At 29.3% G+C, this 17,511-nt stretch overlaps 1 protein-coding gene across 3 annotated transcripts; it reads right to left on the reverse strand.

Moving 5' to 3' along the window:
• Positions 1 to 344: 344 nt before the first annotated feature.
• LOC113559330 (troponin I) lies at positions 345 to 11,205 on the reverse strand. Of its 3 annotated transcripts, none has more exons than XM_026965021.2 (12): positions 11,077 to 11,205; positions 10,262 to 10,319; positions 10,039 to 10,167; positions 9,809 to 9,932; positions 8,609 to 8,709; positions 7,242 to 7,285; positions 7,023 to 7,164; positions 6,862 to 6,900; positions 4,185 to 4,374; positions 3,946 to 4,104; positions 1,433 to 1,837; positions 345 to 440 (listed from the first exon to the last, which is right to left on the reverse strand). In XM_026965021.2, exons 2-12 carry the CDS (start codon positions 10,274 to 10,276, stop codon positions 436 to 438), a joined length of 1,353 nt encoding a protein of 450 aa, XP_026820822.1. In that variant the 5' UTR covers positions 10,277 to 10,319; positions 11,077 to 11,205; the 3' UTR covers positions 345 to 435. The 3 variants fall into 3 exon arrangements, with proteins under 3 accessions (XP_026820822.1, XP_026820821.1, XP_026820824.1); XM_026965020.2 differs by lacking the exon at positions 8,609 to 8,709 and adding an exon at positions 9,455 to 9,555 and having other exon boundaries at positions 11,077 to 11,181; XM_026965023.2 differs by lacking the exons at positions 345 to 440; positions 1,433 to 1,837; positions 3,946 to 4,104; positions 4,185 to 4,374; positions 8,609 to 8,709 and adding an exon at positions 9,455 to 9,555 and having other exon boundaries at positions 6,618 to 6,900; positions 11,077 to 11,180.
• Between the last annotated feature and the right edge of the window lie 6,306 nt (positions 11,206 to 17,511).

Raw genomic sequence — 17,511 nt, forward strand, 5'->3', positions numbered from 1 at the left:
TTGAGATGCCTACCTGTATGTTCTAGAAACAATTGGTTTAGTGTTTTGTAAGGTATAATTGTATATAGGCCAGGATATTTACATCAATATAGAGCTTTGTGTATTTATTCAACCTAATATTACTTAATATGTTTTATTGTTTCAAGAGAAAATATGCAATCGCACAATAATTTCCATTAATTGATCTTTAATATCGCATTATTTCTTCATATATTTTTAAAATAGTTTTACATGAAAAATCAATAGAACTCAGATCATTATGTATTTGTTTTTAATACGGAAAATAATTTATATGCATTTTAAGTATCCAATGTGGTTAATTTAAAAAAATTGTAAGAACACAATAGTAAAATAACGCCGATTGTATTTAACGATGTTAAGTATAAAATATTCAGAATGCATGATCGAATGACTCTTGTTTCTGCATTGTCTTTATTAAGCTGAAAAATAAATAAATTAAAAATTAGGCATAGGTTTTCAATAATAGTTATTTATCATCATTATTATTATTTTGTAGTGAACTTATCCTTATGCTATAGCCTATAGCTACTTGTACGTTAAAAAATAATATGCACTTATATAAGTATATTATTTTGATTTCTCAAACTTATTTGTATACGTATAAAATATTAAAATGTAAAAGTTGTATACAATTATGACATATGCATGGATATAATAAGTTATAACTGTTAAAAGATTATAATATGTTATGCAATTTTTATAAACATTTAAGTTTCAAATATTTTTTTTGCAAAACAGATCTGAAAATAATTTTTAATAAAGATAATGATTACGTTGTACATATTTCACTATTATGTTTCTATTTAAATCTATGGGTTCGATAGTATTTTTATTACCTACTGCTTCAAATGCGCTACACACGTATTTACAATACGAAAGCGTCTGTGGAAAAGTACTGTATCTGTACATATTATGGTTAGTTAATCATTTAGTATTTTTTACAGTGGTTTATGGAAATAGTGACGTAACTATGATGTGGCCCTGGACTAGGGGGCCCCAGGTGAGTCTAAGTGGGGGGAGGGGGTGCTACTTTTATCATGATGTAAAAGCCGAGGATTTTTTTTTCATCAAACGAAGGATTGACAGGTTCATTTTTAACTCCATAACTTAACAATATTATTATTGTTTGAAATTTTATAGGTGCCTATTAAAAAGAATTATTACTATTTTTTTTTTTTTTTTTATCATTGATTTTTACCGTCATTATAATTATATTCAACCTTTTTAGTATTGGTTTTCAGTAGTAATTTAATGTCTGTGGTTATGGGGGCTTCTAACTCTTACAGGCCTCTATATAGGGCCACCGAGTTTCAAGGGTACGCCACTGTATAGAAATATCGATATTATAATTTATTATGTTATGATGATTGTCGAGACCGAAATCAGACCATCGCCTTTATCGAGCAAATACCTGTTGCTGCTGGTTCCGGTACGCTTTCCGCTGCTGCAGGCGCTGCTTCCGGTGTGGCCTCTGCGGCGGGCGCTTCCGCCGGTTTAACTTCCTCGGTAGCCGCTGGTTGTTCGCCTTCAGCCGGCGGTGCTGGCTGCACTTCGGCCGCTGCGGCTGTGGTCGGATCGGCCGGTTCTGCCGCTGCGGTAGCCGGGTCGGTCGGCGCCGCTTCAGTGGCCGGGTCCGTCGGTACCGCAGTTTCGATTGTCTGATCGGCTGGTGTTGCGGATGGATCGGCTGGTGTTGCGGATGGATCGGCTGGTGTTGCGGATGGATCGGCTGGTGTTGCGGATGGATCGGCTGGTGCGGCTGACGGATCCGCTGGTGCGTCAGGATCGCCTTCGGCTGGAGGACCACCTTCGAGTCCTGCACGTGAAAAACATAATGGTATTATGATTTTAGTAACTTTATCATAATAACTATGATTAAGAAAGCTAAAAAAATTACAGACGAGTTTGTTAGATTTAAAGTGTGTTAGAAAAAAATTGATAATATGCGCGTTATGTCGTAGAACCTAAATGTGAACGGAAGCGTATGTTTTAAGTGTAAAAGTATCTGGATGTAATGATATCAATTGCTTGAAATCATATTATATTTTTAATTTTTTTTATGATATCTGAATAGTGTATTAACTGGCATGTATTAACTTTGGATTTTGATTTGGACGTTTTTTAATATTTTGGTTGTAATAATTTATTATTAAGCTTATAATAAAATTGAATTTAAAGTCATGACTTTTAATAAAATTAATTTTACTATTAATTATACAGTAATTGAATCAATTTTTGATAAAAACATTGCATTTAAAAATATTATTGTGTGTATATTAAGTAAAATATAATAATATATTATATATAAGTTAAGTTTATTAAGTTTCCATCACAAATAATGTTTTTGAATTAAAACAAAATAATGAATTTCGTTATTCGTAGTTTAAATATTTAAAATGTCGTCAAAATTTAAATAAATAACTGTAAAATATGTTGCTTATATGTTTTTTAGTATGAACTTTTTATAAGCATTTTTATATTAATTTTTAAGACTTAGCTTTAGGAATTTCACATTTTATAAATGTTCGTGATTTTGTCAAAATCTGACACCCAAATGCTAAAATATTTTTATATATCTATGATAATTGTTTATGCTGTAATTTGTATTAAATTTTCTAGCTTTTTGACTCAGAGAAAAATATTTATAGAAATATTAATAGAAATAAAATTAAAAACAGGCAGGTAAGTGAGTACCACTTTGGCTCTGCTATACTATGTCGAGTGGGTCACTATTAGGTATTTAAGTGTAATAATTTTGAATTCAGTGATATGTCATTGTATACGAAAAACCGGAAAAACGATTCTTCGAAGTTGAAAAACTAATAAAGAACCCTGTTTACAATTTTCAAATCTTAGATATAAAAACAACAATTTTTATGCATTTTTATCAACAAAATAATTTATTAATTTTCGTGCTTTTATTACATTTTGTAAAACGTATTGCTTATAAATTATATCATGACTATATATTTATTATATTTCTTTATTGAGAAATTAACAATTTATGAGGAGTTTTGTATTAAATTTTCAAGCATTTTTACTCAGCAAATAATTTTTAATCAAAATTTATAAAAAAAAAATTGATGATTTTTTATACCTATAATTATATTAAAAATAATCTTTAGATGCTTTATTCGATGACTATGAAGTCGGTTCAATTGACATAAGATTTATCTGTTTTGGTAGAAAACATAGACGGGATTGCAAAAGTTTTGGTTTTTAAAGATTTTATTATATTATACATAACGATGTATGAAATGTGCTCGTGCTTGTATGTGTAGGTATTTTTAATTTATCATAACGCGTAACTTCCATACGCGCATTTACATAATATATAATCTCAGTAGGTACTGAGATATAGATATAGGTACTTATTATTATTATTATTATACTGATTGTTGTTGCACGTCAGAAAATTTTTTTTTGTTTTTTTAAAGTACATTACTTCTTGTCTACTATCTTTTGTATACATTCATACCAGTTAATTTATTTTATTATTTATCATATGAGATTCTGTAAATAGATTTTAATTTGTTATTAAATTTTCTTTGGAACAACTTTGATCACTTTTTCATTTATTTATTTTAATTCTATACATTTTAAAATCAAGTTAAGGCGAAGTTAAAGTTAAAATTTTAACCAGCAGTACGTGAGAAATTCGTTAATATTATAAAGTTAATTTGATCGATAATTAATATTATTAGTAAATATTATAAAAGTTTTAAAATATAACAAGAATATCTGAATATAACGTAAATTTTCTCGGACAGTCTTCGACAGTTTTTTTTTTTGCTATCCATATTTTTCACAGTACTCAGTTCGTTCTCCCCCTCGATGTTTTCTCAATATATCACTACTGCGATAAATGACCGTTTGGACCCTTATCGTATAATAAAAAGCTATTATTAAAAAGTTTTTATTCACCTTCGTCAATTGATTTTTGTTTTTTGATAGTGTCTTTGACTACAGAGTTCAGTAGGGGTTGTGGTATGGCTGTAACGGCAGTCATAAGTTTGTCAACTAGGTCGTCAACGCTGAGCGGGTTATTCGAGCACACGGTGTCCTTAAGGTATGCCCAAAGTTCTAAACGTTAACAATAACAAAAAAAAAAAAAACCATTTGGTCATTATTTATATAAAAAATAACGCTGGATTAAAATTCACCCTCCGGTGCTGGGGATGGTGGTTGAGGTTCTGGTTCGGGTTCAACCACTGGTTCTGGTTCGATTATTTCGTTGTCGCTTTGTGCGTCTTCCGTCGCATCCGTCATATCTCCCGCGTTCGATTCGCCTTCTGTAGTCAAACCGTCGTCGGTCTTTTCGTCTTCGGTGCCATCGCCGTCTTCTCCTTCGCCCTTTTTTATTTTATTAACAGACGTGAGAATTATAATTTTTACTATTTATATGTAGTTAAGTAATTTAACTTAAAATTAAATTTCAAACTCTATTTATAATACAGTCTGACTAATTTAGTAATATATATTGTAAAAGAAAAAAATAAAGCTAGATTATATTAAATATTTTTTTTTATCAGCTTAACCGAGTATATACCTTAGATCAGATTTTACTAACCATCTCACTTCCCTCATTCTGAATAATTTAACCATTAGGAATTGTGCCAATGTTTACAAGGAAGCGCATTTATTTTTACTAAATTATATTATGAAGGATGTCATTCAGCCTGTTAGCACTTAACTATCTAAATATTTCTTAAATTACACATTGGTTCAACAATCTTAAGAAAATATCTATAACGTACTTGTTTATAAAAAATAACTTTGCATAGTATAAAGTAGATATAAAAAAATCATTAATATTAAAAATTGCATTTATTAAAATACAAACATACTCCAAGGTATTAGAAAAATATTAAATTATTTGATTCAATTAAGAATTTGACGATTTAAAAAGTTTGAAAAATATTGAACACCATTTTAGACACATAGTTATGTTTGTTTTATTTATTAAGTATCTACGTTATAGATACATAGAATTATTTATTAATCATAATGCGTGGATAACAATTTAAATTTTGAAAATACCTACTAAATCATATATATATAGCTAATAAAATAGAATTTTGCGTGTTTTAAATTTTATAATTTTGTTCTGTTATAATTGTTATATAATATGGTATATTGTAGATATAAAAAAAATTGATGCTTTTATTTGCAAATATTATTATTTTAAAACGATTAATGTTTTTCCGTACCATATTTTTATAATGTTTTAAAGACGCGAGAAAAAGCAAAGATCGGGTTTTCTATACCTATATATACGTATACAGCGTATTTTTTTTATTTCTGTCTATAACAGACTGAGACAAAGTAACAATGCTGCATTTTTATGAATAAATAATATTTATATTTTAAATAAATCAGACTATGTTGACCTATAAAGATAAAATATTTTTTCTTGGTGCAGTCTGGTCGCACACATCCCCAAAAATTTATTTCAGCATACATTTTTTCGTTTTCGTTTTCGTTTTTTTTTTTTTTTTAGTAATATGATATATGTACTGGGAATTGGAAACACTTACAAGAAAAAAAAATATAAAACTGGCTTCGAGCCATCTGTGTAGGATATGAACATTATCTATATGGTAGGGTTCTGCTTTTATAATTTTTTTGGTCTTCCTACACGACATTTTACAGGCGCTTTTTTACACTCGCATCACAACAACTGTTTCCTTTATGTTCAATCTTTATAGAAAATATTATTAATTCGTCATATTTTTCTAACAATCGGATTTCAGGTACTAGAATATTTTTTTTATATAAGTGTCTCTACCAGAACATAAATGCGCCCCGAAGCAAAATCATTTTTCTTCTCCCAAAATAATAGAAATTATAATGTTTGTCACTAAAATAGTGCTCTGAGCCTCTAAAAAAATGTTTACGCCCCGAGGTAACTGCCTCTGTTGCCCCTACGATATCTATGCCACAGGCTTATACTGTAATAAATATTATTGTTTTGTAATCCATATCGAATTTTGTATTTTTTTTTTATTACTTCGTCCAAAAACTCACTCTCTTTAATAAAATAATTTATTTTAATACTATGTATAAAAAATATTCAATTTACCTGAATAACGGCGACGTCAATTTAAAATTGTCATCAATCAGTGTAAATGTGGAGTAAAAATGTTACAGACAAAAGGGTGACACATTATAAATTGAAGAAATCTTCATAAACGACAAACATTGAAAATGTATAAAATATAATCATTATTGTGCAGAGACTGACTCTGGATAAAAAATTGTATTTGTTCATGCATGATATTCCTGTAAAACTGATGGAACTGCTACACATAATTATAATTTTATTATTTCCATTATTTATTAATTGGAATAATTTTCTTGGATAAACATTGGAAATGTCAACTAAGGTTCATTAAATCAGGTTGTTTTTGGAACATTGCAATTAAGTATATTAAATATTTAAATTGGTGAAAAAATTAATAAATAATTACAACAGTAAAAGTGTTGATTATCGTTTTGATCCATTTGAACAGGAATAGGCATTAGGTATGTGTGCATAGAAGAGGTTGAGTATGATGTGATTCTTTTTAAGGATTATATAAAGGTAAAGACATTGGTTGATTGTTCAGGTCTGTTAATAAACTTGTACACGCAATAACTTTAATGAGACATTTATGATCTGTCATGTTTGACAACAAATATTTTGGTTATAGTTAATAACAATAAAATTACATGCTGGTGTTGAAAGAACATAGAATAATGAAAATAAATAAAACTGGGTAAAAATATGCAATTCATTGAAAATACAATGATAAACTTTGTTCGAGGTCTTTATGCCTCGTATTCCACTTCTTCCTTTACCTTCTTTTCGTCTCCCTTTTTGGACCAATCGGGTTTTTTCTATTGAAAAAAAAAAATGATTTTTTTTATTGAATATGTAAAATTGTTTGTTTATATATATTATATATAGGTATAAAACAATACAATATTAACAAAATAATATGGCAAAAACATGAACGTACTTCTTTGTCTTCTTCTTCCAAGGTGAACTCCTTTTTCTTCACTACTTTCAGTTGATTTCTGAAGTTGAACTCCGCTGCTTTCTTTTGGAGTTTGGCGAATTTGTTTTCGTATTTGGAGACCTTCTTCAAAGTTGGTTTGACGCTGAAAAAACAATAACGAAGTGAAAAAATACACGTAGAAATGTTCACTTTACCACAGTGTAATTCGTTAACACTTACAATTTTCCTCGTAAATCATTGACTTGGCTGTTCAATTCGCTGATCTAAAATACCAAAAATATTATTTAAAAATAATCATACCATATTGGGTAAATTTATTCGTTATTTAAAACATTTCACATGGCAAAATAATTCAGTACAATAAACGTATGCAATGTCAAACAATGGTTATCATTAGACGGTAGTTATAAAGTGCAGGTATAATATTATAATATTTAATATTTAAACTTTCAATAGACGAATTTTGTTGTTATAATATTATTGAAAATGCCACAAATACATTTTCTAAATCAACACATTAACATGGCACTTTTCTTTCTTTCATTAATTGGATGATACAAACATAATTTCAGCGGAAATAGGGATACAATCATGCAGATGAATGCTTTTGTGTGTAATATCATGTCAAAAATATAATTAAATTACGATCACGTAATACATGCTCGTTTATTTTTGGATCAAAAACTTGTTGTATGTATAAAACGAATTTCCGGGGTTCGTGAATAAAAAGGCGACGTCTATGTAATTATCGTTATCGTTATTCGTTAGCCTTTGTTTTTAATACCGATGAAATAATTTCATTATACAATTTGCTTCTGACAAAAACATACGGACAAGACCTTTGATCTTTGTCGGTGAACCGCAGGTGAGTATGCAATAAAGCTCGATTTAATTAAATTGTTCTACTGTCTGATTAAATATATTGCTCGGTGGGTTAATTGCTTTACGGGTTTAAATTAAACATCGCGTATTGGTTTATTAAGCTCTATGTGTTCTATTATTATTATTATTATTGACTATTAATGCATAATGGGGAAATGAGTTTAACGAAAATGAATACATTTGCATTTTATATGGTAATTATTAAGCATCGCCCTTCGGGACAATTGATCAACATGTAGTTCGAATATATTAAGAGGCCACTGCCTACAGCGCTATAATAGTATTTAACATATTAATATTATAGTCGGAAAATATGAAAAATATTTTATTTATTGTATAAAATATATAACATTATTCATACAATTATTTTAAGGGCTATACATTCCTTTTAGTCGTTTATAGTTATACCAAAACTATTGCATATAGGCTTGATATATCAAAAATAAGTGCATTACAAAAGCTTAGTACTAGTCAACAATTTTTCACAATTAAAAATATTTTAAAAATGGTTCATATAAAAATGTTAATTATAAAAAAAAAAGATTAGTAAAAAATATTAAAACGTCTTTAAATAATACGGAAATAGAACATATTGTGCATTCGTTAATGTGATATAAAATTGTAATAGGAATTTGTGATAAAAAAATATTCTGACAACGTAATCGTCAACATGCCGTGAGAAACAGGTGCACGTTGCAAATTACCTCGAAAACTTTCATCCTGATATCCCTTTCCAAGTCAAATTTTATTCCCTCTACGGTATAAAGCCGTTTCCATAATTCTTCGCAGATTTCCGCAAGCTCCTCTAAACATTAATACTGTAAGATAGTAAAATAGAAAAGCAAAACGGACACTGATTTGAACATATTTTAAGCAGGTACATTTTTTAACGTCTGGGTGGCTGTATCGTAGCCAGATTGTACATTATTTATAATGTATGAAATATTCATCTCACGATTTTACATTCAACTTTCGATACTGGTTAGCATCTGTAGTAGAGTGATCTACACATATAATAGTATAATACCTACGTCCTACGCATAATATATATATACACTCATAAAATCAAAAATAAACTAGAAAATAGTGAATTTTATGCTGTTTGAATGATTCGAAACTAATGTTCTCTGTATTATATTATTATTATTATAATATGTGTGTACTGTCCGTTTTGGCAACAGTATACAGTGTGGTTTTTTTAATTAAGCGTTAGTGTTAACGTTGGCCCGTGGCGCGTACATAAAATAAAACATTAACTACGGATGCCCTTGTGTGTTTGAAGACTTTGACGTCAAGCCAAAAAAAAAAAAAAACTGAGATGGCCAATATATAGGTTGATGTACAAGACGGACAAAATACAAACTAAAAGCACTGTAAGAGAGAAAGGACTACTATGCATTGTCTCGTATAAAAACGTTTGAAAGTGACGTAAAAGCGCACATACACGAAAAAAAGCGCATCGAGTTCTTTCGAAAACCTCGAAAAGCATTTAAGCCATCGTATGATATGTATTTTTTTATGGCCAAGCGGTAAAACGACGACCGTCTAACCTCGAAATCTTTCTTTTTCACGACGTATTCCAAGTCGAACTTTTGATCTTCTAATTTCGTGATCCTGTCGTAATACTCTTTGATCACTCGTTTGATCGTATCTATATTGCGTTGTGTCCCGAGAGAAAGCAAACAGAAAAAACAAATTAACAAAAATAATTTACTCCGCTTATTATTCTCGTGTATTATTTATGGTATTGTGGCTGCACGCCGACCGACGCGACCGCCGATCAGACTGGGGCGCGCGTATAACTAATATCGCCGCTGCAGCAGTGGCGTCGGCCCAACGCCAGGAAATCTCGTGTGGGACTCTAACAGCTATTTAATAATAGTAATAAAAATTTGACCGCTTACCTTCGCCGGCGTCGTCGATGTTCTTCGGTTGTCCGCACCGTTCTTCGATGATCCGCCTTCTTTCGGCAGCTTTGCGTTCTTGTTCTTTCTTCAATTCTTCGGCTGCCTTTTTTCTCAACAGCAGCTGCACACGCCCGGCAACGATCGGAAAAAAAATGATGAGCGTAAGATTAAAAAAGTTACGGATTCCGTTATATACGATCGTGCGCGGCTGAGTCCTATGTACTTACACGGAGTTTCTTCTTCCTGTCCGGGGTCATGAAACCCTTCTTGGCTTTTTTGGCCTTGGAAGCCTCTTCCATACGTTTGCGCACTTCGGCCCTCTTGCGGTCGATTTCCGCCTGTTTCGCCTTCTTAGCCTGCGTATACGAAAAATAGAGATATCGTTGAAAAACGTCACTTGTAAAAATAATAATGCAATAATTAATAACGTCTGAGCGGGTTACAACTCACTTCATCGTCGGCCATGGTTGACGGGTTGTCTTGTGCTTGTTGAACGGGAAATAATAATCTGAAATTATCAAAACACTGGTGTTAAGGTTGCAATATCGTTGTACTACGACCTACGGTCATATTATTATTACGTATAATATGTCGTAGGGCGCGCGATTAATAAAAATACAATAAAAACGTCGCGCGTCGTATTCGGCGGCGAGAGTAAACGGGGTTTCGGGCGATGGTTATTGTTAAACTACGTATATTATATTATACCGTCGGATCGCGATTTCCGTGGACAAATATCATTTCGACTTGCTATGCCGTTGGGATATTTTACAGCAAGTTAACAAAAGTGTTAGGTTATCAGACGACTGTCAATATCATCATACAATAGTATTCTATAGTTGACGTAAGTCATCACGGTAGAGGCAACGGGGTGAGGTAATAAATATATATATATTATTGTAAACAGCGGGTGTAGTATACGCTGCCGTATAATAAATATAATATATATACATATATGTTATAATAATATCATACAACTAATATACCTACCTATCGATAACAATTAATGTGTACAATGTATATAATAATATTACAGACAAGTGTCGTCGGGAGAGCTTGTAAAGTTACAGTGTCGTTTTATCACGACATATTATTATCTACGAGGGCAAGAGTAGAGACACAAACACAGAAAAGAGAGCGGAGAGGAGGATAATATTAATAAAAAAATTAATAAAACTATAAGATTAAAACATAATATCTCTACGAATAGGCAAATAGAAAATAATATACTATTATCGACAACAACAATAATAAAAATGTTCAACCTGGACTCTGGAAGGCGGCGGCAGCTGACTTCGCAGGACTTCACCGGATTGAACAGGACTCGTTACTGTTTCGCTGAGGAAGACGAGCGCGTTACACTTGACACACAATACGCCTCGCGATTGGTCGACTCCGTTGCCGTTTATTTATAGCGCGAAGCTTTTACTTTTAGCCGGACGCGGCGAACGGCGGCTACTCGGCACACGCACACGAACGCACGCACACATATGTATATATAATATGTACCTATACACGGGCGTGAGAGCTTACGGACGGCATCGTACGTTTTCGTCGCCGCTCGCCGCGTCCCGTTCTATTTTTAGACGGCGTTTGCGACTATCGCGCTGCGGCTTGCGCGCGAATACTTCGGGATCGTCCGTAAGTCCGCAAGTTATCATCATTATTATTATTATTATTATTATTATTATTACGAACGCCTTTTAAAAATCATAGCGTAAATATTATGCAATACTCGCGGGTATGGTTTTTTTTTACCTTCAATCCTATCGACACTAAGGTGGCGGCGGCTGCGACCGACTTTTACATTTTTTTCACCGACGTCAATAACACAGTACCTATCATAAAATGTTACTACGACGACGACGTCGACGAACGATGACGATTCGTGTACCTAGTCAGCGGCGATCCGCGGCGTTCAATACACGCTATTTAGACGGGTCAAGGATCGCATGGTATCTCAATAATAATTTATATATAAATTATACATATGTATTGGCGTAGTTTACGATACATTGTACTATGTTTCTACTACACGTCTTTCGGAGGCCGAATGTGTCGCGAATCGGTCGACTATTTCCTGGCTCAACTCTCCGCCGCCGCCGGTGTCATCGTTGTCACCGTCGATACTGATGATAATAATAATAATAATGTGATAGTCCACAGTGTGACGACTGTGATTTTCTGGTGATCACAGGTGTCAAGATTGTCGTTAGCGGGCCGGGAAGGGGGAAGAAGATCGGGCGAGCGGCCGAAATTATGATAAAATAATATTATATTATATCGTACGTTATTGCAATCGGTTTAATAACATAATTTAATAAAAAAAAACAACGATTTCGTACAGAATACTTTTTTACTTTCGAGATACTTACATTAATCAAACGAGTTTTTATTTTTGCGAAGCTGAGATAAAAAAGTCCGGTTAATATTAACTCTATTTTTAGATTTCTCCTCAAATTTCACCTAGTTTTCTTTGTGCTCTGTATGCATATAAAGACGTACACTGTTATTCGACAGTTTTGGACGTATTTTTGTTTACAACGAGTTCAGATCTAATCTTAGATTTTATTATGAATCTTAATTAAGCAATGAGACAATAATAACTAGGGCAAATTCATATTTTAAAACAATTCATTTAGACAGTGTAAATACTGTTAACAATCAAAATCATAATGATGAATAAAACCAATATAATATAGGTACACATTATAATATTCATAATACATATTATTGCCTTTTTTTAACATTATGATAATACATTTGCACACATACGTGCTGTATATACGTTTTTTTTTTTAAATTATCTATCTAGAATTATAATATAATTGAGCAAATCCGATAAATTTAAATTGTTGTAGTACAAGAGCCGAATTGCAGACTTTATAGAGGTGTATAGAAATTTAATAATTTTTTCAAAAGTACCTATATTACCTTAGGTAATAATCAACTTTTGATAATTGAAAATATTGATTTTTAGTGTTTAACATTTTAAGTATGTTGAACTTACTACGATATTAATTTAAAAATGTCGGTTATATTTAATCAATAAACTAATTATTAATATTTAAACATTTTTATTATATCATATTATATAATTGTTTTTAACTTTAGAAGTTTAGAAGTTAATATATATTCACAAAAAAGTATTTTGTAGTTTAATATCTATAAAATATTTAGTTTATTTATTCAAAATTTGGTTATTATTATTATTAAGTTATTGCTGAAATCCAAAAAACTAAAAACAATATTATCACTTTTGTTTATAAAAATATTTGAAGTTAAATGATCTAGTTGGGTTAAATGTTAAATGTAAACATATTTCTCTGTAATTTTTAGTATAATCGGGAAAAACTAACAAAGAATAACATAAAAGTGAAAATACACACGAATAAAAATACAAAACTTTGATGAATTCAAAATCACGAAAATATGAAAATTATAACGATAAAGTTTTAAATTAAATAATATTTATCTTTAGAATATCAACACCTATATAGGACAGCATCTGGTAGTCTTAGGATTCTTTTTTGAGTTTCCTTCTGCTCAGTCAGCGATTTTATGTTATGTAATTGAATGGATGACCATTGTTTTGCTTTTAATTTTATGCAATTTTTGTTTAATACAAAGTGACTTGTATGTTTTTCCATACACAATAATACCATCAAGCATATTAATCGAAAGGATGAAATTATTGTTCGCAACTATATAGTGTTCGTAAAGGATCTATTTTTTAATCGACACAATTAAAGATTTAAAGTATTTATATTATAATTGTTAACTATGAATAGTATGAATATATTCATATAAGTCAATGGTACGTAAAACATAAATCTCTATGAGAAATCTTGTAATGCCTAGAAAATCTTAGGTATGAATTTTTATTAATTCTTAAAACTACAAAATAATTTATAAATTTTCGGGATTTTTATAAAATTTATAATTAAATAACGAACAACCGTAGATACTTACAATTATCATCAATTATCACAAATATTATTATCATTTTCTATACAGGATGGTTTAATTTGCTTATTGAAAACTCGAAAAATCTATTTAGATAGTTAAGCGAACTAGTAATATATTTTTTATAAACATTAAGAGTTAGAATATTGACAAATTATGCCAAAATCTCGAAAATTTGCAAATTATTTTGTTGTTAAAATTTTAAAATTTAATACAAGATTTACAATCATAGAGATTATATAATAATACAAATTTGCAAATAATACAAGAAGTACAAATAATATATTTTTTAATTACGATGCAATAATTAAAATTGTTGATAATTATTTAAATATCGAATTATGTTGATATTTAAACTTGAAATGTTTATAAAAAGTTGTAAGTTTCTTTAAGTTACCGCAAAAACAACTTTAGAGGAACATTGAAAATTGTATTATGTTTTATCTAAAAAATAATTTTTATATATATCATCGTTATTTTTGAATTTAAACAATTATAAAAATAAACTGTGCATATATTATATGAATTTTCAGTATTTATTGTGTGATTTAATATTAAATATTTAAGCTTATTTACCGAGTCTAAACATTTATATCAGCACTTCAAAATAAAAATTATAAAAAAGTTATATTTAAATGTCAAAATTGTTTAAAAAGAAATCATTATTTTACTTGTGAATATCCAATGTCATAAAAAATAAGAATTTCAATCGCTCATAAAAAAATGGATACATTTAAAGATATTTACGCTTTAATAAAAAACTTAAACAATTTTCGACAAGTAATCTATGAGGTGCAATGGAATATAATAAAATTGTTTAGCTATTAATTATTACATTATACACTTTATGGACAAAATAATAGATATCAAATTGGATTAAATTCCATATTATATTATAAACCAAACCGGTGACTCAATGTTCGTGTTTTTTGGGACATTTTCGTGTCTGTTTCTGCTCAAAAGTGGTTTACAACATTTTATATCACAGCTGAGTTTCATTTTAGTGCCTATATCAATTTCATAATATTATTTTAGTTAATGTTTTGACTTTATAAGTTATAATAGTGTTTGAATGTTTATGATTTTGCATATTTTTTTTAGGTTGTCCTATAGCTTCCATTCTTATATAGAAATGTGTTTCATGATATCTATATTCAAAATATCAAAATTTTATTTTGCATTTAATTGCATATTTTACCATTTTTTATTTGTAAGTGCATTATTTGTGTTTTTTCTGTTTTTAAGCGCATATTTGATAGTTTTCGATGCAAAATGCTGAAAAATACCGTAATTTTATATTTTGTTATAATCTGAAATAAATTTGATTATCTCGAAGATTTTCAACAGAACATCTAAAACAAACAATAATTATTCAATGCAACTATTTTTAAAATATATTTTATTTTTAAATAATAATAATAATTTTATTACATTTTACGTTTTATTTAATTTTAGATAGGTAGTAAATAAGAAAATTCAAAAATTTAATAGACAATAGTTAATATAACGAGCACATAAAAATAGTACCGACCCTGCAATTTATTTATATTCAAATAATAATTAAATTTGTCTTTAAATATTTATTGCATTTTTTTGTACACATTTCTTTATTTTTTAATGCATATGTAGCTGTTTTATAGTATATAAGTCCATACATATTCATTATTCATACATTTTTTAATGCATACACCTCTGAACCCTTGTAACTACGATTGAACCTATAGTTTTAATGGTGAAAATAGTGTTTTTGGTATCGGTATATTTTATTGTAATTATCATGAGCACAAATTAAAAAAAAATTACACAACATGAGTCGTGACTGAATAAAAAAATAATTAACTAATATAGTATAATATATATAATATGAAGTGGGTAGGCCATAGGTACGAAATGCAGATAATATTATGATTACAATGTAGATAAAAGCTGATTACAATTTTAAAGTATATTTTATATGAGTTTATGATCAAACTACAGGTATACCTAATTGAGTGTACATAAGTGTTTTCACTTTTCTATTTCTTAAAATTAATTATTATTATTTTAAACTTTCGTTTATTTAACATAATATAAATAAAATACAGAATTCGTAGGAAACGAAAATATTTATGGCTAGTTAATATACAGTTTGAACACTGTTAAAGTTCATAAAATTCCTTTAATTTATATATACATTTCATTAGACTCAAATATAAGTATATTAATAATATTGTTATATTACTAATATATATATATAAATAGAATTTCAAATCATGAAGAGTTAATTAAATTTTAATTAACATCTGTTATTAATCATGTCATTTTTTTGACGAGGGATTATTAAAAAATCGTTGTTTCTTTCGTTCATCATTCTCACCGAAGTTCCGGGCGTTAAGTAAATAATAATTAAATTATTTTTGCAGTTCAACGATTAATGCAATATTAATATAATATAGAGTGTCATCATTTGTAAGCTGTACACGCCCATCTACGGCTTACCATGTCTTATATAATTATATCGTCCCATGGCTTCTATATATAAAAAACATACTAACGCCGGGTGGCATAAAAAATTGATTAATTTAATTGTCCAACAAAATTTAATGCATCAATCATGATTGGCCACAATATCATGAATCATGTTTAAGGGACTATTGATTCATTAAAATATTATGTTTAGTGATATTGTACATGTAACCAGGCGATAACGTAATACTAGAAATCAGTAATTCAATTTTTTAGATATTTGCATACCACCGCATGCATCACTGATGTAGTATCAGTTATATTTTTTTTCTGTATATATTATAAATATTTAGCCATTAGCCATATTAGGTTTAAGTATAATACGAAAATTCTTACTTTAAGTATTTATGCGTAGAAAAAAAATTATAATAAATATAAACATTATGATTATATGCTATAATTGGCTAGGATTTATATGCAATAAAAAATTGTAAAATAGGCATTTGGCTTATTAAAAATATGCAAAAATATGCATTAATATTATATACGCCAAAAAATATGATATATAGTACAGTAAATTCCTGTTACAACGAATACCAATACAACGAAAAATCCCGTTATAACGAAAGTCATAGAAGTCCCATGTCGAAAAGCAGGGCTCATAAAGAGCTTATTGGAATTTTCGTTACAACGAAATTTCCGTTATAACGAAAAAAAATTCGGTCCCCTGGAGTTTGTTATAACGGGATTTTATATATATATATATATACTCAAAAAAAAAATTTACACTGTTCTTTGTTTTCAGTTTTGGCCGAAATATACCATCAAACATGCATTTGTCGCATTTTTTTCAAAATATGCAAAAAAAAAAAAACACCATCATTTAACTCATTATGAGGTGATTTGTGGACATTACTGACAAAAATAATAATCAGAAATCGTAAAATAACATTCTATATTTAATATAATCTTAGTCCTAACTATAAAAAAACTTTAAAAATAAAACTGAAAAATATTACAAATAAAAAAGTTATTGGTAGGAACTATATTATAACAACACGATAAGGCGTCCTCCTGGTATGCAATCTATACATATTATATTATATAAATATAAGTCCCTGCGTTACTTGTAGGTCCGTCTTCTAGTTTTTATTTAGGTATATATATATTATTATTTATTTGTCATTTTTATGACATTTTTTTCGAAACGAGTGCCAGAAGAATGGGCTATTCGCGCGTCTCAGCTCGTATACATATATTATTATCGTTTCGAATGCGCACAAAGTGTA

This window comes from Rhopalosiphum maidis, chromosome 3 (genome assembly GCF_003676215.2).
Source record: "Rhopalosiphum maidis isolate BTI-1 chromosome 3, ASM367621v3, whole genome shotgun sequence".
NCBI lineage: Eukaryota > Metazoa > Arthropoda > Insecta > Hemiptera > Aphididae > Rhopalosiphum > Rhopalosiphum maidis.